General features: G+C 45.8%; 1 protein-coding gene across 1 annotated transcript; it reads left to right on the top strand.

Annotated features, from left to right (window-relative positions):
• The first annotated feature begins 788 nt into the window (after positions 1-788).
• On the top strand, positions 789-23,179 carry LOC310771758 (F-box/LRR-repeat protein 2-like). The gene is made up of 14 exons (XM_083664285.1): positions 789-1,290; positions 6,707-6,768; positions 11,870-11,924; positions 14,076-14,150; positions 16,874-16,968; positions 18,375-18,539; positions 18,906-19,032; positions 19,472-19,546; positions 19,728-19,858; positions 20,658-20,718; positions 20,850-20,894; positions 21,283-21,339; positions 22,220-22,432; positions 23,057-23,179. Exons 1-14 carry the CDS (start codon positions 1,261-1,263, stop codon positions 23,162-23,164), a joined length of 1,299 nt encoding a protein of 432 aa, XP_083520411.1. The 5' UTR covers positions 789-1,260; the 3' UTR covers positions 23,165-23,179.
• The last annotated feature ends 324 nt before the right edge of the window (positions 23,180-23,503 follow it).

Genomic DNA, 23,503 nt, shown 5'->3' with positions numbered 1-23,503 from the left:
TGTTATCTCCCCACCTACAGTATTATGCACTAAACATCTAAATAATAAAAAACCTTGCCAGATGGGGTCAGACAAAGTCTTACCAAACAGGACTGTCTGTGACTGAATTAACAGAACATCTTTTTAGATGTCCTTGTCATTAAAACGTTTAGGAGCTTGTGACTATATTGACTATTGGCTAATAAAATCAGTGAAATCAGATCAGATGTGGATGGAGTAATGCAGACTTACTTGACCCTCCATGGCATGGCGGTTGCCTCAGCTGTCCCTGCTGAGTGCAGGCGGGGTGAAGAGAGGCTGGTTGTGTAAGTGCGCCCTCTAGCAGTGGATTTAGGGAACGCCTGTGTAAATATTATTTCATTGGAGATGCACAACTCAAACTCTAGTCTTCTTACCTTTATTCAAAACCCGCAATAATAGCACTGTTTTCAGACTCGCTCCCCTCTCTCATGTCAATACGTCCTTGGCTGCCTCGGTATGCAAATACCCGTTGCTTGGCGTGTGTGTCAGTCAGTCTGCTCTGCTGCAGATGGAGCAGACTGAGTTACATCTAGTGGATAGAAAATCTTGGACCGCGGGTTCGTGTCAGGTCATGGGTTTATTTGGCACCGTTATATATACCCGTGACTAATTGGGTAAAAACACTCAAAATTTGTTGTTAGTAAATTTTAAAAATCTCTGCAAGACCCCCACAATCAAAACAAATCGACCACGCGTGCTTTTCCCGCAGCAATGACGTCACGTAAGCCCGCCCCTTCCTCACAAATAAAAAGGAAAACACGGCGGAAAACAATAATGTCAGTCGCCACGCGGACATTTGGCGATTAATATAATGTTATGATAAACGAACGTGGGAGTTATTCGCGCGTTTATCTGGTCGTTTTAGCCGAGTTGGGGGATTTGGGTCCAGTTGACTTGCGCCGGAGCGATGAAGGGAGAGGCGGAAGTGAAGTCACTTGACAGACCGTCCATGTTATTATTGTTATTTTGGTTAGCTCTGTGATGAGACGGGCTCCAGAGCCGTTGGTCTCCGAGACAACGACCGTTAACGTTCCCCCAGGCTCGCACACCGGACCGACACTACCCTCGCCGCTGACCCGGAGACAGGAGCCTCGCCGACGGCTGGGCGGGTGAGAGGACCCGCAGCTCCAGGCAGCTCGGCTCCTACCCCGACCGACCGAAAACGGCGACAAAAACAATACGGCATTCGTCAAACGGCTCTCTCTCGCCCTAGACTGGTGTCTGTCTGCGCGGTGAGACATGAACGGCATCACCAAGGGCCGGTTCGAGGTAACGTTATGATAGAGGGAGTTGACCACCAACGATTCAACTGTTTGTTTCTCGTAGACGTGGGAGTCATACACGCTATACTGTGCGTGTTTGCGTGTGTCTGAATATGTATGCGTGTATGTGTCCGTGTCTGTCTGTGTATGTGTGTTCGACCGTGCACTGGTCTAATTTTACATGCGGGAGGGAGCCGAGGCTTTTTGTTGGTCAAGGGTAATCCGAAATCCTGTTATTGTCCAGGCGTACCAGCTGACAGCGACAACATGGAGCTCAGGACTGCGGGACAAGAGGGCTGTGGCTGGGGATAGTCTGTGTGTTAGGGCTGGCCGGGACTGGTACTGTAGCCTGAGGGGAGACAGGCTTTCAGGAGGGGACTGACTGACTGTAAATACTGGCGGTGCAGTGTAGCAGCATTTCATTTGTCAACCTTTGGATTTGGCCAATAACATTGTGTAACAGTGTTTCACATCGCAGACTGTTTGGGTGCCTTCTTTTTTCCTCTAGCAGTCACTACCATGTGCTACAGATATGGTCCTTTTGGGTCCCATGTTCAAGTAACTATGTAACGTGTATCATTTATATATTTTCTTCCATATCTTGCTGTGACCTAACATGGATATTGATGTGTATGATCGGTACACAACATGCCCATACATGTTTTCGTGTCGAAGGGCATACAAGTTTAGAGATTGCGTTGGAATAGAACTTAGATCATGACGCACAAGTCATGCATAATACCTTTGTGTTATGATCATTTTCATGCTTGGCTTTGTTGACATTTTCTTATTATGCTAACCATCCTCAAAGCAGCTGGTTATATAGGTTCCCCAAGCTGTGTTATTTATGCGAAAATATAAGCTATTCACGTTGTTGAGATTCTATTGAGAGAGATGGCACTTGACTTACTCTGTCAGGTGTTCAGCCACTGGATGCTAGTCAGTAGTGTGAACAGTGAGTGACTGAGAACAGAAGTTGGCGGTGGTGCTGATGTGTTTTGCCATATCAGTAAATTTCCCATAAGCCTCTTAGAAACAGGGTGGAAACCAGCATAATATGGTGGGAACCAACCTGGAGTATGTGTGTCAGAGGGAGAAAGAGAGAGAATGGAGAGAGAGAGAGAGAGGAGGTGGTGGTGGTGGTAGAGTAGACTGTACTCAAGGAAATGGGACAAATACCCCTGAGATGACGCTTTAGTAGGGTGGTTCTCAAAGTCGGGACCGGGGACCGCCAGGGGTCCTTGGGGGTCCGTCCGTGGTCTAATACTTTGTGTCAGTTTAGGGGTCCTTCATGTGAAAAGGTTTGAGAACCACTGCTTTAGCATAAACACATATTACCCAAGCTTCTTTTAGATGCGGTATTGCAGCCCAGCACATAGATCCATAAAACAGAAAATATGATTGTTAATGTTACATTGGTGCATAATTATTTCATAGTTTATGTGGAAAAACATGACATGAGTCATGCTCGTGCAGGTCCCAAAAAACCCCACAGATTTTCTTTTCATTCAAGACCTCAGTTGGCCTGCTAGGAATAGGAGTATGATTGCAGAGAGAGGAACTCCCTGCTCGGGAATGCTGCCCCGTTGGCACAGGGACCCGGGGCATGAGGACACCGAGGTGACGGCCATTAATGAGGAATGCATACCGGAGTTAGCTTTGAACCTGGCTTTGATTATGCAGCAGCCAAGGCCCAGATATGACGGGGCAAGTACTGCGGTCATGCCACTGTGTCTGACAGCTTCTTCCATGGGGTTAGGCTTACACAACATTGAGGTAGGGCGCAAGAGAATCAGCTGTGTGCTGCACAACGCCTAATGTCTTTGTGTGTTGCTCAGCTGTTCCACTTCCACTCCATTGAAATGTAGCGGAAAACGTATCGGTGTTCGTTAACTCACCAACGCGATCCTATCAAATAACAGCCATACTTTTTGGGGGATGCACAGCTAAGTAGTCTTTTCCAGTATCTATTCAACTATTCAAACAGGGACGGTTTTGTCTGGTACAGTTGGCAAACTGAAGCCACAACACAAAAAGGCTCTACACTACATTTGATAGTGTTACTGGGCTGGAAGGAGACCAATGCAAAGTGGTTGCCATCATTAGGGGTATCTACTGCATCGATCTATCGATTCATAATTCCTATTCCAACTACATCTACTTCTACTTCTCCATTTAATTCTAGTGTGACTTGTATCGATCTAAAATCATTTTGCAATGCAAATAACCGATTGTATCCATACTTACATACTAAGAATTTGTGCCTTGTATTTAGCACAACAAACGTTATGTGGATGTATTTTCCACACACAGAATGAATAGAGGCCTTGCACTGAATGTTTGTGGAGTCCTCTTTCTTCCTGGATGGCCGCCTGTAACCTAGGAACCTTCTTTTTGTACATGGCAATGGAACAGACAATGGTTACTATGCATTGATATATGAGAAATATATATAAACAAAAACATGGTGTCTTATTACTGTCTGGATCAACAAGTCACAGTAAAATAGCATTATCATGCTGTTCCAGTGTTTTACCTACTCTACCACTGTGCAAGTGGTTACCAATGGTTACAGACAGCCGTAGTGGAAGACAGAACTACACAAACATTCCATGCAACGCATCTATTTTTGGCCCCCAAAAAAGTAACTGTATCAATTTCAAGTCATTGAATCATCATGCATCGCTCTAAGGTTGCTTTCTCACTGGGAACGATTGCGTTCGTTTCGTTCTCTTCCGCACTCGGGAACGATTGTCCCCCCGCCCCTCTCCCCCGCTGGTCAGCTTTCACATTACAGCATTTCTTCCACACTCGGAAACTGAAGAGAGTGCACTGACTTGCATCATCACCTATGCCTGGAGTTGATCGTCGCCCGTTTGTTGTCTATGTGGTTCGGAACGGTTGGCTTTCACACTCGCAAGTGTTCCGTGCCCGGGCACGCCAAAGCGCTCCCCAGATCACCTTTTCAAGTGGATCCTGTCACGGTTCCCCCGTTGCGCGCCCCTGGGCACAGAACGGAACGGTACGCAACGTTCACACTCGTCAAATGTTCCAAAACTGGGGTAAATTTGGGGGACAAGTGTGCTCGGGAACGGTACCGGGGCGCAAGTGAGAAAGCACCCTTAATGAGGCAATATCGCCCTTGTAGCGTATCGCAACCACGTATCGTGATACGCATCGTATCGTTAAAACGTATTGTTACACCCATAGTGTATCATGCTAGTTTGGGTAAACCCAGCCTCCACGTGACCTCTATGTGCTATCAGTCACGAAGTCTTCGTGACTGGGTTTACCCAGGCTAGTATCATGCATCACCAGGCTTGATCACAACCTATCTAGATTAGGTCGTTCCAAAATTCTCTGTATAAGCACATGTATGTAGAAGGAGAGGTCAGAGGTGAGTGACATTGGGTGGTTTTGAATGAAGTCCTAAGTTTGGAACACCATCTCTGGCTTTGGAGCTGGAGAGACATGGATCAATCTAGTCCTTGGAGAAGCCAAGTCCCCTCCCTAATAGTCAATCAGCTGATGTGTACAGCAAGATTAGGGTCAGTTTACTTCCCCATCGCTCAATTCGGATTGTAATTTGAAACGGAAAGTCATTTGATAACGATAAAGACTCTACTCTCAAACATTCCCACAGTAGATAGAGTTGATATACGGAAGGGACTTGACCCCAATTCTCACGGGTAGATTTATGAAATTGTGTTATTCAAAGTTATTATCAGGGGGTTATCTTCAGCGGGGACTGACGATGGAAATGGTTTTTTAGTAATGAAACTATTCAGGGGCGTTATTGGACAGAGTTAATCTTAAAGTTAATTAAACCTGTGTTTCGAACCTTTTCGCCTGCCGCGATGTTACCTGAGCTGTTAAGGATGTTAAAATTCAAACCAGCTTTGGTTCATGTTTGGCCGGGCCACCTCTCTTCTTGACCCCACTTCCTGTCATGGCGTTCACTTCCTCCCTCTCTCCCTCTTCACCTCTCTCTCCCTTCTCCCTCTTTTCTTTCCTGTCATCGTCCTCTTAGTCGCCCCTTTTTCTCCCATGCCTTTGTTTTCCTCAGTCTGTTACTCCCCCCTACCACCTCTCTCTCTCTCTCTCTCTCTCTCTCTCTCTCTCTCTCTCTCTCTCTCTCTCTCTCTCTCTCTCTCTCTCTCTCAATTCAATTCAGTTCGAAATGGCTTTATTGGCATGATAAGGTGCATCTTACATTGCCAAAATATACATATAGCAACACTTTGTAATTAAAAAAGCAAAAACAAAAAACAAGACATTTTGTTACTCAGTAACAGTAACTCTCTCTCTCTCTCTCTCTCTCTCCCTCTCTCCCTCCCCCCAGGCGGTTGTGTGTGTCATGGAGCTAGCTGTAGCTCAGACATTCCAAAATAAACCTTTCTGGTTTCTCTATGCATTTCCTTACTCCCCTATTTCTGTTACGTTTGTGTGTGTGTGTGTGTGTGTGTGTGTGTGTGTGTGTGTGTGTGTGTGTGTGTGTGTGTGTGTGTGTGTGTGTGTGTGTGTGTGTGAGAAACAGCAGGGAGTCCCCTCATTAGATAGAGTTTCCGAGCCTTTAGAGGATACAAGTGTATCACTGGCATCTCACAGAGGCACAGAGGACGTGGGTGTATGCGCCGTAATTTAAATTCATGGATGAACACAGCCCACCTGATCTCGAATGTTCTGCCTCTGTTCTCCACACAGAGAGGCACTGACTAGAATTACCTGCTACTAGTGTGTGTGTGTGTGTGTGTGTGTGTGTGTGTGTGTGTGTGTGTAGTGTGTACATGGCGTGTGTGTTTCCCAATCAGCAGATGGCCAGACATCCAGCGAGTAGACTAACTAATTGAGCTAAGCATGCCAGCGAGCTGAGCAGGCTAACGGAGTTAGCTGAGCAGGCTAACAGGGTTATAAGAAGCTTGTATGGAAGGGAAATGAGAAAGCCGAATGTAACCTTCACTTGTTTATTTAGAATAGCTTAAGTAAGTAATAGGTTACTTCTCAGGAGCTTATGGAATACTAGGTTCATCGACACTTTCACTGCAATCCAATCATCCAATTGTATTTTCAGTCCAATTCAAAAGCGAGTGCCGTTTCATAAAGCAATAAATGGCAATCTCACTTTTACATTTGAGTTGAAGGACCCCCTCGAAAACGAGATGGTCCATCATCATAGTCACAAGGGGTTTATCCTCCAATAGAATTTGTAATGAATAAAAATCGTCCTGGTGTAGCCCTGTATTTGCCTGGTGTCGAGTGCTGGTACTAATAACGGCGGTAATGCTGCTGTGTGTTCTTGTATGTTTGGATGCCTGTTACCATGGTGACAGCTTATGTCTTTCTCTTGACCAGCAGACAAACGCACGTAGCACGTAGCACGTAGCACTAACGTCAACGTTGTTGTTTTTCTTGTGTCTCGGCAGGTGTTCTCGAACAGCGATGAAGCCCCCATTAACAAGAAGCTCCCCAAAGAGCTTCTGCTTAGGTAAGATTAATATCATGGGACCTCCCCCTCAATGCACACGCACACACGCAAACACACACACACACACACACACACACACACACACACACACACACACACACACACACACACACACACACACACACACACACACCATGTGCATAAACCCACACAACACAAAATACCACACCACACCCTGGGGCAGGGGGTTTAGGTCAGGGTTACTCATTAGCAGAGGTAGCCTTGAGTGAGCGTGTAGGGGTGTAGGTGTGTTTAGGTGTGTGTGTAGGGGTGTAGGTGTGTGTGTGTGTGTAGGGGTGTAGGTGTGTGTAGGTGTGTGTTTGTCTCGTCACTAGTCTGAAATGAGATTCTGTTAACAGACCAATATTTCCTCCTGCAGCAGCTGTGCGTGTCCCACAAATGTGGCCACACACACACACACACACACACACGCTTTGCGACACGTGGATTTATAGACGGTATTCACAGAATTGTGTTGCTAGGGAACATTTTGAAACCTAGCTTATTTCCTGCCAGCTAAAGTATTGGGAAACACTGCAACAGGAAGTATGCTAGGGGCAATCAATTTATATGCTGTGTAGTCTTGAAAGGGATGCACCTGCCTGTACTTCTGTGGACACCTACACTGTTGTTTTCTGTACTTGAGCACTGTGTGTGTGTGTGTGTGTGTGTGTGTCAGTGCATGTGTTGCGTGTGTGTGTGTGTGTGTGTGTGCGTGCGCACGTGTGTGCATGTGTGAGTGAGTGTGTGTGTGGGTTTGTGTGTACGTACGTGTGTGAAAGATACACTCATGGCCCTATGCAAACACTACAGTATGGCTGTTTGTGTCTGTGTGGGCTATAAATAGCCTGTCTTGGTAGTAAATAGCTGGTGGGGAATTCCGCAGTGCTCTGCTCTCCTGCTGCTCCAGCTGTGCCTGACAGAGACTACCAGTTATCACCAGCACACTTTCCCTGGTGGACAGACGAATTCACGTGCACGCACGCCACGCATGCCACGCACGCTACGCACGCACGCACGCACGCGCACGCACATGGAAACGACACCACATGACCTATTGTCACATGTATCATGTTGAGACACACAACACCATCCATGATGAAGGCTCTCTGTGATTGATTTCCTACAAAATAAAAGCCAGGTAATGTCGGCCTGCCACTTAATGGTGCTTTGGTTTCACACCGCTGACTGTGGGCGGAGCTTTTTATATTTGTCATTTATTCTGTCCCACCACCGCCATGTCTGTCTGTCTCGTGAACACAATATGTCAAGAACAATATGAAGGATAGAAAATTAACACACCACTATCCACCTTATTTCTAGCGGCCATGATGCCTATGCGTTTTTCTTCTGGTGTGATCTTCCCAGCCTTGTTGCTGACAGCTTGACACCCGTCTGGGCGAACGGAGCAAATCACTAATCAGGTCCAGCTTGGCAAAAATCTCGTCGATAAATATCCCTTTAAGAGCGCAGTGCGCAGCCTACTGTGGCTAATGTTAGCGGCTAGCTAGCTATGATACATGGCAGTAAAACGCCACTAAATGACCAAATTGATTTACCTTTTAACCATTTCGAGTAACACTTTCCATACGGACCCCCAGCGTTGGTTAGTTGTTTATAACGTGACTATATTTATAACTTTTATAACGTACTCCAGTTTCCGGTTTATAATTCGGGTCTGCAGCCAAAGAGTATAACAAAGGAAATGGCAAGCTGCAACAATAAGTCACGTTAAACCGGAACTTGTACCCACAATTATTTGTACAGTGGGGCATTCAAAAATAAGGTGGATAGGTTCTCTTCATAGAGCAGATAGTAGTAGAGCACCTTGCTGAACCAACTACTAGAACTCCTTCATGGTTTGAGATACAGAGTTCATATTAATACCACCCACGTGTTATGTGAAGACATTATACATATGTGCTAATTAATGTATGAATTAGCTTAATTAGTGAACTCATCAGCATGGTTGTGTTTAATACATTATGGTGATGGACTGTACATTGTAGTGAGACATGAGGCAGCTCATGGTGTTCTCCAGTCTAGTGGGTGCCATGTAAACAGGTGTTATCTAGGCCATGGGTATAAACTGTGAAAAGGGTGCCATGATATATAGTCCTGTCTGACAGACATGCCTCCGAGAGGTTTCAGACTTGTTCAGGGTCGCCTTACCGACAAGCGCTGACTCGGCACCCTCCCCACCATCCAAACTCATGTCTGACTACAGTTACTATAGCAACCAGTGCCAGCCCCACGGCGAAGGCTTCACTCTGTCTTCTCTAGCCATGCACGACGGGCCAGGTGTACATTTTTGTCAACAAATGGGTCTATACTCCATTAAAATCCCATTATGTACCATGTCAGGAAAACAAGAGTAGCAGACAGGATTTGAGGCAACACTCAAAAGGCTATCAACGTATTCTTTACTCTGTCCAGAACCAGCTTGCTTCAGTGAAAAACAACAGCAGCAACAAGAACAACAACCACAGCAACAACTTATGTCTCAATTTGGCCCTCAGGCCCATAGGTGGGGCTAACAAAAGGCTAATAAAAGGCTAACAAGATGAGAATCAGAATCAGGATCAGCTTTATTGGCCAAGTATGTACAAATACGGTTTGCATTGCTCTCAATGTACTCACACAAAAAAGGTGTGCACAGGCTATGACAAACAAAAGACAGGAGTGCATTTAAACAGTTATATTACAATAATAAGTGTGTGAAATTTGATTTTAAATACATATATGAATTAAATGTATGTACAGTATATGTATAAATAAGCCACACAGGGTTGACAAACAATGATCGATTCTAAAAAATAGTTGACGATTAACTTTCTGACGATCGAATAATCAATTCATCATTGCAGCTCTGCTTTGGAGGAGTTCAAGTCCTGGATGGAGGGCAGGTTGGCACTGATGATTTTCTCTGCAGTCCTCCTGACTTCTGTGCCTGTCGTGTTTGGTGGCAGAGCCAAACCAGACAGTTTGTACTTTGTGAGCTGGCGTAGGACGTGCAACCTCTGCTGGGCCTTCTTGATGATGGTGCCTACCTTGGCCTCCCACATAAGGTCCTGGGAGATAATAGATCCCAGGAACTTGTAGGATTCCACCGTAGACACAGTGCTGCTGTTGGATACGGTGAGAGGGGAGGGGGCAGTGCTGGGGGGCTCCTCCTGAAGTCCACTATTATCTCTACAGTTCTGAGCTTGTTCGGCTCCAGGTTGTTCTGACCGCACGCACCAGAGAGGGCCAGCTGTTCAACCTCCTGTCTGTACGCACGCAGACTCGTCACCGTCTCGGATGAGGCCGATGATGACCCTCATCTGCAAATTTCAGGAGTTCGACAGATGGGTTCCCCAATGTGCAGTCGTTCGTGGAGAGGAGGAAGAACCAGGGGCAGAGCACACACCCCTGGGGGGCGCCAGTGCTAATTGACCGGGTGCTGGATGTGATTTCCCCTGGCCACACTGCTGCGTCCTGTCTGTCTGAGGACGTGCGTATGTCTCAGTGCCAGTCCAGCTGAGTCATTCTAAAGAGCGACGGCTGCTCTCAAACAATTACACTCGTAGTTTTGAGTGCACTCTATCAGATGTCAGATGGGCTAACGGGACTTGTCAAAATCACCTTGACTCATTGGCTCTCTGTGTGTGCGTGTGTGTGCGTGTGCGTGTGCGTGTGCGTGTGCGTGTGCGTGTGTGTGTGTGTGTGTGTGTGTGTGTGTGTGTGTGTGTGTGTGTGTGTGTGTGTGTTGTGTCTGTCAGACAGAAGAGTTATGTGGTTGGTTGAAGGTCTCTCTCACAAATAATGGAGCACAGAGTGTTTGATTAAAGCAGACAGTCAATCAATGACTAGCGTCACACGGTCACAGTCATTAACCAGTTATCAGAGAGGGGATCGATAAGCGGCCCCCTGATTGGTCAGCTTCTCTGTTGGCCTCCAATCAATGTAGGAACTGTGTGCTCACTGCTTACGTGTGTATACCTGTGTGTGTGTGTGTGTGTGTGTGTGTGTGTGTGTGTGTGTGTGTATGTATGTATGGGAGTCTTTGCATTGCTTTGTTGATTGTATGCATGTGCTCTCTGACACAGGACTGTGGTATAGATTGAACATGTCCCAACATGCCCCAGCCCAACGCACGCACGCACGCACGCACGCACGCACACACACACACACACACACACACACACACACACACACACACACACACACACACACACACACACACACACACACACACACACACACACACACACACACACACACACACACAACACACACACAGCCTTTGTCTCAGTCTATATGAAGGGAACAATGCCCAGCTCCTGTTTCCGAGAGTTAAAAGGACATTCCAGTTCAGCTGCACTGGATGCTTTGGCACCGTGCCAATTCTCTGTCACCAACGTTTCCTATAGAACAGTGCTACGCAACCTTGCCCTAAAAAAAATCTTTGTAAGAGCCACAATCCCCCCCAAAAGTCCCTTTCCTCTATTTATTTATTTATTTATTTATTTATTTATTTATTTATTTATTTATTTATTTATTTATTTATTTATTTATAAATAAATAAAGGAGCCACAGGTTTCTCTAGAGCCTCGGGGTTGAGTATATCACTGCTATAGAATGAGCAGTGAATGGCAATTTTATCTGATAGGAGGTATGTTAGGAGGTATGTTTGTTTCTTATATGTGTGTTCATCTGTGCTCGCCTGCGTGTGTGTGTGTGCGTGTGCGTGCATGTGTGTGTGTTTGTCCTGGTCTGTCTGTGGCCTTGCCTGTCTGAGTGCCAGAGATTACTCATTGGCAGATTAATGGCTTGAGCTGAGCCAGTGTGCGGCTGCATGCAGCCCTCTGTGGCTCAAACACTTCCCTCTCCTCCTGCAATAAAGCCACTATAGACAATTCTGTCTTCTATAGCAGAAACCCTTTAGAGGCACACGCAGATGCATCATTATTACATCACACAAAGGACACATACAATAAAGTTGAATAGGCTGCTAATGCATATTCATGTCGGATGTCTTTTTCTGGGAGTGATCACCGAACTGAGACAAACTCATGATCTCTCTCTCTCTCTCTCTCTCTCTCTCTCTCTCTCTTTCCAGAATATTCTCTTATCTAGATGTGGTGACACTCTGTAGGTGTGCCCAGGTATCCAAGGTAAGCACCACCTGCTTTACACCACCAAACCACTTGCTGCTGCACTCTCTGTTTTTAACCAATTCACCATTTTGAAAGCTGTGTAAATGTGCATAATATAGCGCCATCCACTGGTTGGATATATGCAAGTGGACCAGTGCTGTGCCAGAATGCACTGCAGCTGTTAGCCATTTAATGAATGAGCTATCTGTGAATAATAACAAGGGCTTGGCAAGTGGCCTCTGAATGCAGAGCTGCAGCGGCTAACTGCTCTTACAAGAGCTCCAATGTATTCCTATAGGGAGAATGTCACTTCCCCTTTGCTACATGTGACTTCCTGTGACCATATTTATTTATTTATCCTTTATTTATGCAGGAAGGTTCACATATTGACACAACGTAGAACCCCCCCACTATCATTTAGGCATGCCTAGAACATTTACAGAATAATGTACAGAATGACACATAATGACAGTCATAAAACAGTCATAAACATTCATAACGCCTCCTTCATGTTCATGACAGGTGTTGTGTCGTGCTTATCACAGTGTCATGTTTGCGTTATGAACACCCCTTCAAATAAAGTGTTACCGATTGTTGTTTCTTGTCTGTTGAGCTTCACAAAGCTACTGTGTGGACTTGAATTCGCAACCTTTTATGGGGGGCTGCTCAAGAAGTGACAGCAGCAGCTACTGCAGCAGCTCTGTGAACAAAGAGAAACCTGAAGTGGGCATATTATTTGATGTGTACTGCGCCACTGAGTCAAACCCACAGAGGATCACACAGTGGACAGTGGTCCACAGAGAGTCACACAGTGGACAGTGGTCCATAGAGGGCCACACAGTGGACAGTGGTCCACAGAGGGTCACACAGTGGACAGTAGGGCATTCACGACTAGTGAATTTTACTAGTCGACTAGTCGTCCCTAAAGGTAGTCGACTAGTCGACTAGTCTTTTTTTTTTTATATATATATTTTTTATCTTTAAGAAAGAACATGAGGTATTTACACGACATACATGGACTATCATATCCCATATCCCATATCCCCCACAAAGAACATCAAAACACAACAAAACAAAACAAGAAAACTGCATAAAATACACAATAATCCAAGAACAAACAAGACTATTGGACAAACAACCAAACAAAAACAATGCATTGAGCTCCTATCCTGATAAGCCTAATGACACTGGGGTAAAAAGTTCTTAAAGTCAAACTCTATGTGGTTGCCATATTTTGGGGATGTCTAAGAATCTGCCTTTGCTCTTGTAGTAAATGTTATCCAACGTATGGTAGCTTGAGAGTTCATTCCACCAGTGAACTACAGCTGGGGGATTGGATGCTTTCCAATTTAAAGCTATGCATTTCCTAGCTGCCAACAGGGCAAGATCTATGTATTTACTTTGAATGCATTGTTTTTGTTTGGTTGTTTGTCCAATAGTCTTGTTTGTTCTTGGATTATTGTGTATCTTATGCAGTTTTCTTGTTTTGTTTTGTTGTGTTTTGATGTTCTTTGTGGGGGATATGGGATATGATAGTCCATGTATGTCGTGTAAATACCTCATGTTCTTTCTTAAAGATTAAAAAAAAAAAAAAAACGACTAGTCAACTACTAAGCACAGTGTCGACTAGTGTGTTGACTAGTGGTTTTACTAGTCGACTAGTCTGTGAATGCCCTAGTGGACAGTGGTCCATAGAGAGTCATACAGTGGACAGTGGTCCATAGAGGGTCACACAGTGGACAGTGGTCCACAGAGGGTCACACAGTGGACAGTGGTCCACAGAGGGTCACACAGTGGACAGTGGTCCACAGAGAGTCACACAGTGGACAGTGGTCCACAGAGAGTCACACAGTGGACAGTGGTCCACAGAGAGTCACACAGTGGACAGTGGTCCACAGAGAGTCACACAGTGGACAGTGGTCCATAGGGGGTCACACAGTGGACAGTGGTCCATAGGGGGTCACACAGTGGACAGTGGTCCACAGAGGGTCACACAGTGGACAGTGGTCCACAGAGGGTCACACAGTGGACAGTGGTCCAATGTGTCCTTTGAATTTCAACCACATATCATGATCAACACGCTCACCTCCCACGTTCCCCCACTGCTGTCTGACCCACTTGTCTTGTCTGTGTCTTTCCACAATCTGTCTCTCTCTCTCTCTCTCTCAGGCATGGAATGTTCTGGCCCTAGATGGCAGTAACTGGCAGAAGATCGACTTGTTCAACTTTCAGACAGACATAGAGGTGAGTTGTGTGTGTGTGTGTGTGTGTGTGTGTGTGTGTGTGTGTGTGTGTGTGTGTGTGTGTGTGTGTGTGTGTGTGTGTGTGTGTGTGTGTGTGTGAGTGTGTGAGTGAGTGAGTGAGTGAGTGAGTGAGTGAGTGAGTGAGTGAGTGAGTGAGTGAGTTAGCGAGCGAGAGAGAGAGAGAATGTATTTGTGTGGGCACACTAGCATGCACATGAATGTGTGTGTTCGTTGAGTAGCATTATCAAGCCCACTGCCCAGGGCTTAGTGTTGGGTCAGTAGGCTTTGGTACTGACTGTCTGTGACGTCACAACTGATCCTCTGTCCACTGAGTAGCCCAGGTCATATTAGGCTCTGTCTCTCTCTCTCTCTCTCTCTCTCTCTCTCTCCCTCCCTCTCACCCCCCTCTCAATTCAGATTTATTGGCGTGGCAAATTAACATTTATGTTGCCAAAGCATGGCATGGTCAGCTGTAGCTCAGGAGGTAGAGCAGGTTGTCCACTAATCGCTTTGGATAGAAGAGGCCGGTGGTTCGATCCCCACCGCCTCCAGTGTGCATGTCGAAGTGTCCTTGGGCAAGATACTGAACCCCAAATTGCTCCTGATGGTGTGCCAGCACCCTGTGTGGTAGCTTGCCGCCATCAGTGTATGAATGTCTATGAATGTGTGAATGCGTGAATACTCATTGAATACTCATTGTAAAGCACTTTGAATAAAACCGCGATATAAATGCAGGCCATTTACAAGGTGTACATTACTTGTACATTAACATAAAACGGAGCAAATATAACACAACAAAGAGTAGAAACCAAACAATACAACTATCACAGCTATACCAAGGAAATCAATCTGTCTCTCTTTCGATCCCGTTGGGGGTGGGGCTGTCAGTTCTGTGGGGCAGTAGAGACAGTGGAGCAGTTGTTTCTGACCTGTGATAGCCTCGGGGGTTTGCTGAGGACACTGGAGGGCTGGTGCACCAAGCTCCCTTGTTGTACTGTACATAGGTGGGCCCAGATACAGGTTTGTAGAGAGGATGAAGGTATTGACTGCTTAACTTCATTTTGGGATAGACTGATTAAATTGGCCACTTGGAAAACAACAGTAGACATGTCCATGTAAACACAGTCCACATGGAAAACATGTGGACTGATCCAGGCACTCGTCCTGTCCCGCCTTGACTACTGTAATGTCCTATTGGCGGGGCTACCTGCCTCGGCCATCCAACCCCTCCAACTCATTCTAAATTCTGCTGCCCGTCTGGTGTTCAACTTACCTAAATTCTCCCATGTCACTCCCCTTTTTCGTGACCTTCACTGGCTCCCCATCTTGGCCCGTATCAAATTCAAGACCATGGTACTGACCTACCGTGCAGTTCACCGGTCAGCCCCGCTCTACTTACAATCCCTGGTCAGCTTCCAAACATCCCACCGTTCCCTCCGCTCCTCCACCTGCACGGCTCGCCTCGCCCCTCCATCGCTACGTGGCCCCGGGGAACGCTTGTCTCGTTCAAGACTGTTCTCCTCCATGGCTCCGCAATGGTGGAATGAACTTCCCCCCTTCGTCATGCTGGCCGAGACACTGCCGATTTTTCGCCGGAGACTAAAAACTTACCTTTTCGGGCTACACCTGGGTCCCTCCGGAATCGGTTAACCCTTATTGATTATATATGGTTTTAGTTATGTTTTCATTGTTTGTATTTCTCTGAATGAATTGTATTGAAATGTGATGTAAGTCGCTTTGGATAAAAGCATCTGCCAAATGAAATAAAGTAAAGTAAAGTAAAACATGTCCATGTAAACACAGTCCACATGGAAAACGACAGTAGACATGTCCATGTAAACACAGTCCACATGGAAAACATGTCCATGTAAACACAGTCCACATGGAAAACGACGGTAGACATGTCCATGTAAACACAGTCCACATGGAAAACATGTCCATGTAAACACAGTCCACATGGAAAACGACGGTAGACATGTCCATGTAAACACAGTCCACATGGAAAACGACGGTAGACATGTCCATGTAAACACAGTCCACATGGAAAACTACAGTAGACATGTCCATGTAAACACAGTCCACATGGAAAACTACAGTAGACATGTCCATGTAAACACAGTCCACATGGAAAACTACAGTAGACATGTCCATGTAAACACAGTCCACATGGAAAACTACAGTAGACATGTCCATGTAAACACAGTCCACATGGAAAACTACAGTAGACATGTCCATGTAAACACAGTCCACATGGGCACGCCTAGTAGACATGTCCATGTAAACACAGTCCACATGGGCACGCCTAGTAGACATGTCCATGTAAACACAGTCCACATGGGCACGCCTAGTAGACATGCTGAAAAGCGAGAGCGGCACCTGAAAGCCTGAATTGCTCAATGCTCACCACACCATCCAGATCACCTGTGGCTTTGACTTACAACTGAACATTTAGCCCAGTGTGATGTAGTGATTGTATTCTCCATGTATGTACATAATATAACTGATTATTGATTAATGTACTTAATGTACTCCCTCTCTCTCCCTCTCCCTCTATCTATCTATCTATCTATCTATCTATCTATCTATCTATCTATCTATCTATCTATCTATCTATCTATCTATCTACATATCTGTCTGTCTGTCTGTCTATCTCTCTCTGTCTGTGTCTTTATATCTGTCTCTTCTCTCTTTCTTTCTGTCGCTCTCTGTCCCTGTGTCTCTCAGGGGCGGGTGGTGGAGAACATCTCCAAGCGTTGTGGAGGCTTCCTGAGGCAGCTGAGTCTGAGGGGCTGTCTGAGTGTAGGAGATGCATCCATGAAGTGAGGCCCTATTTGTCTCTCTGGCGCACACTGATGATGTAACAAGTGTCGTTCTGCTTTGACTCTTCTCACAAGTCAGTTTGGTTCCTCCATAGTCTTCTCTTCAGTGACTCTGTTTAAAGTCAACTTCAACATGCGTAATGCTACTTGACGCCCAACGGATTTTATTATCCCTCTGGCGCCGAAGCCATTTTTTTTCCAGCCATTTTGGTCCGTCTGGTCTCCTTGTGTAATAACGCTTACAAGTATAACCTCATCAAGTAGTGATAGACATCTTTTTTTTCAGGACAACCTGCACTAGCATAATATGTATGCTGCAATGATGTTACATGAATGTATAAATTGGTATATGACATAAAGACAAAAGAAAAAAACAAAGCGGAAATTGAATCTCACAGACATTCAAATCACACAGAGAACAATAATAACAAAGGTTTTTGGCAATTGAAAATTGTTCCCCCAAGTCTTAGTGATCATGGAGGGGGAAACAATTTACGTTATTAGTTGCACACATCAAAAACTATTTACAGTCCTTTTATTTTTTCACCCAATAGTCTCCAAAAGGACATTGTAGTTCAAGGCTGGATTGCAAAGCTTCTGAAAGGGCTGCAATCACACCGGAGCCATCCTATTAAGCTTTCAGAGGAAAAAACACTGAGTGAATCATACTGTCCCAGAGATATGGTACTCAATGTAATATTCAGAGTATATTCTTGCTACCACATATGATATCGCCAAGAAATAGGAGTCTCCCTATTTCTAACCCTCTCTCCCGCTGTGATTAGTCATTTCTTGTTAATCTGATATAATAGTGATACAAATCCAATGGCTGTAGCAGATGAGATTTATTAACATAATTCTGGCTTTTATTGAGGTTTTGGGGGCCGTTTTGTTTTTCTTTGAGGACCTTGGGGGTCCAGGGGCCAGGTCCGGCCCTGGGGCCACATTTTGCCCATGTGTGTGCTAGAAGCTCTTCTTTGTTTGATGTTGATTTCATTTCCTCACACAGTGTGACAGTGTCACAGTAATACAGTGTGCACAAAAAAGAAGAAGAAAAGAACAAAGGCAATGTAATGCTGTTCTCACATGAAACTATTGTTGCACCTCTAGATCTGTTGATGTTACATGCTTTCCCTTGAAGGTTTACATCGCTCTTTATAAGGCTTTCATATAAGAGCAACATTTTAAGATGAGCAAATAGTTGGGCAATAGCTGTGCGAGAAACTCCAGAGGGATTGTAGATAACTCTGTAACAGTTCTCTTGATTGGCTCCAGAGCAACTCCCAGCATCTTGTTGGATGAAGCGACACTGGAGTGACTCCCTCTCTCCCTCCCTCCCGTTCCACTCTGTTTGCCCCCTCCCGTTCCACTCTGTTTGCCCCCTCCCGTTCCACTCTGTTTGCCAGGACGTTTGCTCAGAACTGCAGAAACATTGAGGTGTTGAATCTGAACGGCTGCACCAAGATCACAGACAGCACCTGCCTCAGCCTTAGCAAGTTCTGCTCCAAACTCAAACAGCTGGATCTCACCTCCTGTGTGTCCGTCAGCAACCACTCCCTCAAGGCCCTCAGGTAACACGCGTACACTCGCCTCCACCGTTGCCCCTAGCAACTAGCCCTGGGTCGTGCGCCATAACCCATGACCCATAACCACAACTCTAAAATGGCCCTTTTCACTGTCCAAACTGTCACTTATCCATTCAAGCCCCTCCTCACAACGACTGCATATGCATAAGATCTCTCTCTCTCACACACACACACACACACACACACACACACACACACACACACACACAACACACACACACACTCCATTCTAAACTCGACTCTACAGTGAACTTTGAGAAGAGGGTCCATTTACTCAAGTGGAATATAAGACCTGTTTTTTTTATGCTTCATTTTGTGTGTGTGACTGCGCGTGTGTGTGATCATGCTCAGTGATGGCTGCAGAATGCTGGAGATGTTGAACCTGTCATGGTGTGACCAGATCACGCGTGACGGCGTTGAGGCTCTGGCTAGAGCCTGCACTGGTTTACATGCACTGTTCCTCAGAGGCTGCACACAGGTACAGTAATGTAAATGTACACGCACACACGCACACACACACACACGGCCATCTTTTGCCTTCTTGATCTGCATTTTAGGAGCATAACAGGCCTAACCGAAGAGGAGACGATTCCTCTCTCTGTCCCCAACCAGTCTATTTTCCAGCACTTGGCTGTTGTTTTTCACCGTATTGGTGGTTGTGTTTATTGTGGATGTAGTGATCTGTGTGCTGCTGGCATTTTCTCCTACTTCTCACTGTGAGGTGCCAACATTTCCACTGCTTTAGACCTGCTCCTCTTTTCTTGCCCAGAAAGCAATGGAAAGAATCCCACGCATCACCTACCTACCAAACATGGTGCACAGTAGTCCCATACTGTATATGCCTTATCTTGACACATACACCCACAGACACATTATTGATCTGTGCCTTGATTGACAAAACTATTTATTTGATTCAGTTGGACGATGGAGCATTGAAACACTTGCAGAAACACTGCCCAGAACTCACCACCATCAATATGCAGTCTTGCACAGTAAGTAAAGAATTTGTTGTGGGGAGGGAGGGAGGGAGGGAGGGAGGGAGGGAGGGAGGGAGAGATTCATAGAGTGGGTAAAGTAGAGTGAGTAATGTGTGAAAGATGTGTCTATATGCCTATATGTTTTAGTAATCTGTAGTGTGTGTGTGTGTGTGTGTGTGTGTGTGTGTGTGTGTAGCAAATAACAGATGATGGCCTGGTCAGCTTGTGTCGGGGATGCCACAAGCTGCAGATCCTCTGTGTGTCCGGCTGCAGTAACATCACTGATGCCTCCCTCACTGCACTGGGACTCAACTGTGCCCGACTCAAGTGAGATCAAACGCACGCACGCACACACACACAAACACACACACACACACACACACACACACACACACACACACACACACACACACACACACACACACACACACACACACACACACACACACACACACACACACACACACACACACACACACACACACACACACACACACACACACACACACACACACACTGACATCAACAGCTTGCCTCAACCTTTACCCATATTCTCCCCAGGCACTCTGACTACGATCATTTTCAAAAATGGACTAGAATCAAGCAAGTACTGATTCTATATAGTCCCATGTGCATTCATGCTTCTGCAAGTACTTAAAATGGCCAAAGTCAGACGACGTTATGAATTGTGAACAAAACATCCTACATCTTGGTACACAAGTATTTCAAATACTGTACATTCAAAAAAAGTTAGTATTGAATTTGTTCAGCACAATTGTAAAATACTCTGCAAACCAAAGGTGTGACTAGCTTCTGTTTATAGTCTGCTGTTTGGCCCCGTCTGGACTCTGTGACCTCCAAATGCACCCCACTGAGTCCTGCAGTGCTCTTCAGTAGCCCTCCCCATATCCTATAACAGGCTGAGGATCCTTGATTAAGTGTTGTTAAGTACACTTACCCACAATCACCCTGTGCAATGTTTACAGCGGAACCTTCACAAGTGTGTGTGTGTGTGTGTGTGTGTGTGTGTGTGTGTGTGTGTGTGTGTGTGTGTGTGTGTGTGTGTGTGTGTGTGTGTGTGTGTGTGTGTGTGTGTGTGCTCGTGTGTGTGTTTGTGTATTCTCAGAATCCTAGAGGCCGCACGATGCTCGCATGTGACGGATGCTGGGTTCACTGTGCTGGCCAGGGTGAGTGTCATTTCTCTCTCATTCTTTCTTCTCCCATTTTCTCTTCTTTGAACCTTTTTGTTTGGTTTTAATTGAACGCTTTGGTTTTCATATCGTCTAACTAATTGATATGTTTTTTGTTTTCTTCACAGAATTGCCATGAGCTTGAAAAAATGGACTTGGAAGAATGTATTTTGGTAAGAGAGGATTCTGGCAATATCACGCTCGATCATGTTTTATCTGCTGGATTCTATCTGGTGGATGTGGATGATTTCATTGACTTCAATCCATTTGCCCGGGTTTAAATTAGAATATATGACTGATGTGAATGAATGTACAATGACAGGGCTATTTCTCCCATGAAGAAGAAGAGTGAGCAGTCCTCTCACTTCAGTAATTGAAAGTATTTAGACAGTCAGAAAGCAAAGAGGGAGACACAGGAGAGAAAGTTCTGGTGAGATTCAAACATAGACTCAAATATGGAACATGTGGATCCAGAAGCTGTGGACTGATCCACTCCATCGTCTCCAGACATTAGTGCATGCAACTATACGCTGATCACTCTTGTCCTCCCGCTCTCCTCAGGTGACCGATAACACCCTGGTTCAGCTCTCTATCCACTGCCCTCGCCTGCAAGCGCTGGTAAACATTTCTCTATGCATTTCTGCTTTTGTGTCTAGTCCCGTCTCTGCCTTTCTGCGTACCTGTGACAGCCGTGGCTGAAGTCATGGGTCGTCCGCTCGTCCGTATGTCTGTACGTACGCATTCTCGTTAACGAGATCTATTTGGACTCAAGGAAGAACTGATTAGATTTTGGTGGTCAAAGTTCAAGGTCACTGTGACCTCACGTCCATGCCATTGTCGTTGATGCAATATCCCAGGAATGCCTTGAGGCAATTTCTTCACATTTGTGGCACAAACATCCACTTGGACTCAAGGATGAACTTATTACTATTTGGTGGTCAAAGGTCAAGGTCCTCTGACCACACACAAATGTCCAATAGGGTCAAATGACGCCATGATGACATTTTATATCTGAGAAAACGATCTGGGGTCATTCTACAAAAACGACATAAGCGCTGTAAAAATCCTTTAAATTGACATAATAACCACATTCATTGTATTGATTTGACCACCACATACTTGTATGAGTCCACGCTCTTCACTTCCTCTCCCTGGATGACAACCAGGACAGGGGGGCTCCTGTTCCTCTGGTAGTCCACCTCAAGCTCATTGGTTTTGCTGATTTTGAGCTTCAGGTGATTGTCGTTGCACCATGTGAAGAAGCTCGCTCTGAGTGAAGACAGCATGTTTATCACTGGAAATGATTCACTTTGAAGGAAATTAATCAGATTAAATGCCTTCAAGGTTTTCACTACATATATTTTATGAGTCTGGACAGACATGGATGTAAACTGCAACTTGGCTTGTTGGGGCAAAGGTATACAACCGGGATGCAGTTATTTGTAGTTGTCCATGGGTATCTCTATGTCTTCACTCTGGTCCCCTGTACCCCGGCCAGTCCCTGTCCCACTGCGAGCTGATCACAGACGACGGCATCAGAGCTCTGAGTAGCAGTGCCTGTGGCCAGGAGCGCCTCACGGTGGTGGAGCTGGACAACTGCCCCCTGATCACCGATGTGACTCTGGAGCACCTGAAGAGCTGCCATCGCCTGGAGCGCATCGAGCTCTACGACTGCCAGCAGGTCACCAGGGCCGGCATCAAGCGCATCCGGGTCAGTGGACATCATGGGGGCTATAGGCCTATTTCACATTACACCCAAAGCAGCCGTTTTGTGTCGAACACAATTTATATCAACAGCAGGAGCTTTCATTTTTATATTGTGTTACTTCCTGCATTTTTGACACAAAATGGCTGCTTTGGCTGCATGTGAAATAGGCGTATAGGAGCTTTTTGGTCGTGTAGGGTCTGATCCTTTGAGGGTTTGGAGCTCCAGTGACATTTTTAGCTCTCTTGTCTGCTCAGGTCTACTCTGTTCTACTCTACTCTCAACAAATTATGTAGATTACACTTGAGTTGAAGAGAAATTTAATGGTTTATTTATTTATAAAGCATTTTGTACACAAAGTGCTTTACACAAGGACAGAATTATACAAAGAAAAGAGTATTAGAAATGAGAATAGATACAGAATAAAAATGCATAAAAAGAATAAATGTCAAGTTGCATATTAGGTAGTGCGGAACAGAAAGAATTTGAGCCTAGTTTTAAAAGTGGTCAAGTTGAGGCACTTCTCAGATCTTCTGGAGGTTTGTTCCAGCTACCTGTACGCTCTTGGGTTCAGTGCAGCTCTTCAGTCTAACTCCTCTGTGATTCTCATCCCTCTCCCCCCCCTCACAGGCCCACCTCCCAGAGATCAAGGTCCACGCCTATTTTGCTCCGGTGACGCCCCCTCCCTCGGTGCACGGAGGTGGCCAGCGTCTGTGCCGCTGCTGCATCATCCTCTGACAGTGGAGGGCCAGGGGGGGCCACCTCTGTCTACAGGTCCTGCTGCTCTGAAAACGGGGGGATGGGGGTGGGCGTGGGGGGGCTGGACCCAATCACTGCTCCTGATCACTGATCGATACACAGACTGATCACCACGGCTCGCTGATCAATTGAACCCTCCCCTCTGCTCTCTCCTCTTGCTCGCCCATCAGCATTGCAGCAGTCTGCTGCTCAAAGCCTTGGGGCATGGGGGGTGGGGAGAATATGGATGGGTGGATTCTCTCCCACTGTCTCTCGCCTTCTCTCTCTCTCTTTCTCTCTCTTTCTCTCTCTTTCTCTCGCTGTCAGAACTAATAAAGG

The sequence above is a fragment of the Poromitra crassiceps genome, assembly GCF_964638095.1.
Source record: "Poromitra crassiceps genome assembly, contig: HAP1_SCAFFOLD_1165, whole genome shotgun sequence".
In the NCBI taxonomy this organism is placed as follows: domain Eukaryota; kingdom Metazoa; phylum Chordata; class Actinopteri; order Beryciformes; family Melamphaidae; genus Poromitra; species Poromitra crassiceps.
The sequence above is the reverse complement of the archived record's forward strand: the minus strand, read 5'-3'. Positions and strand labels throughout refer to the sequence as shown.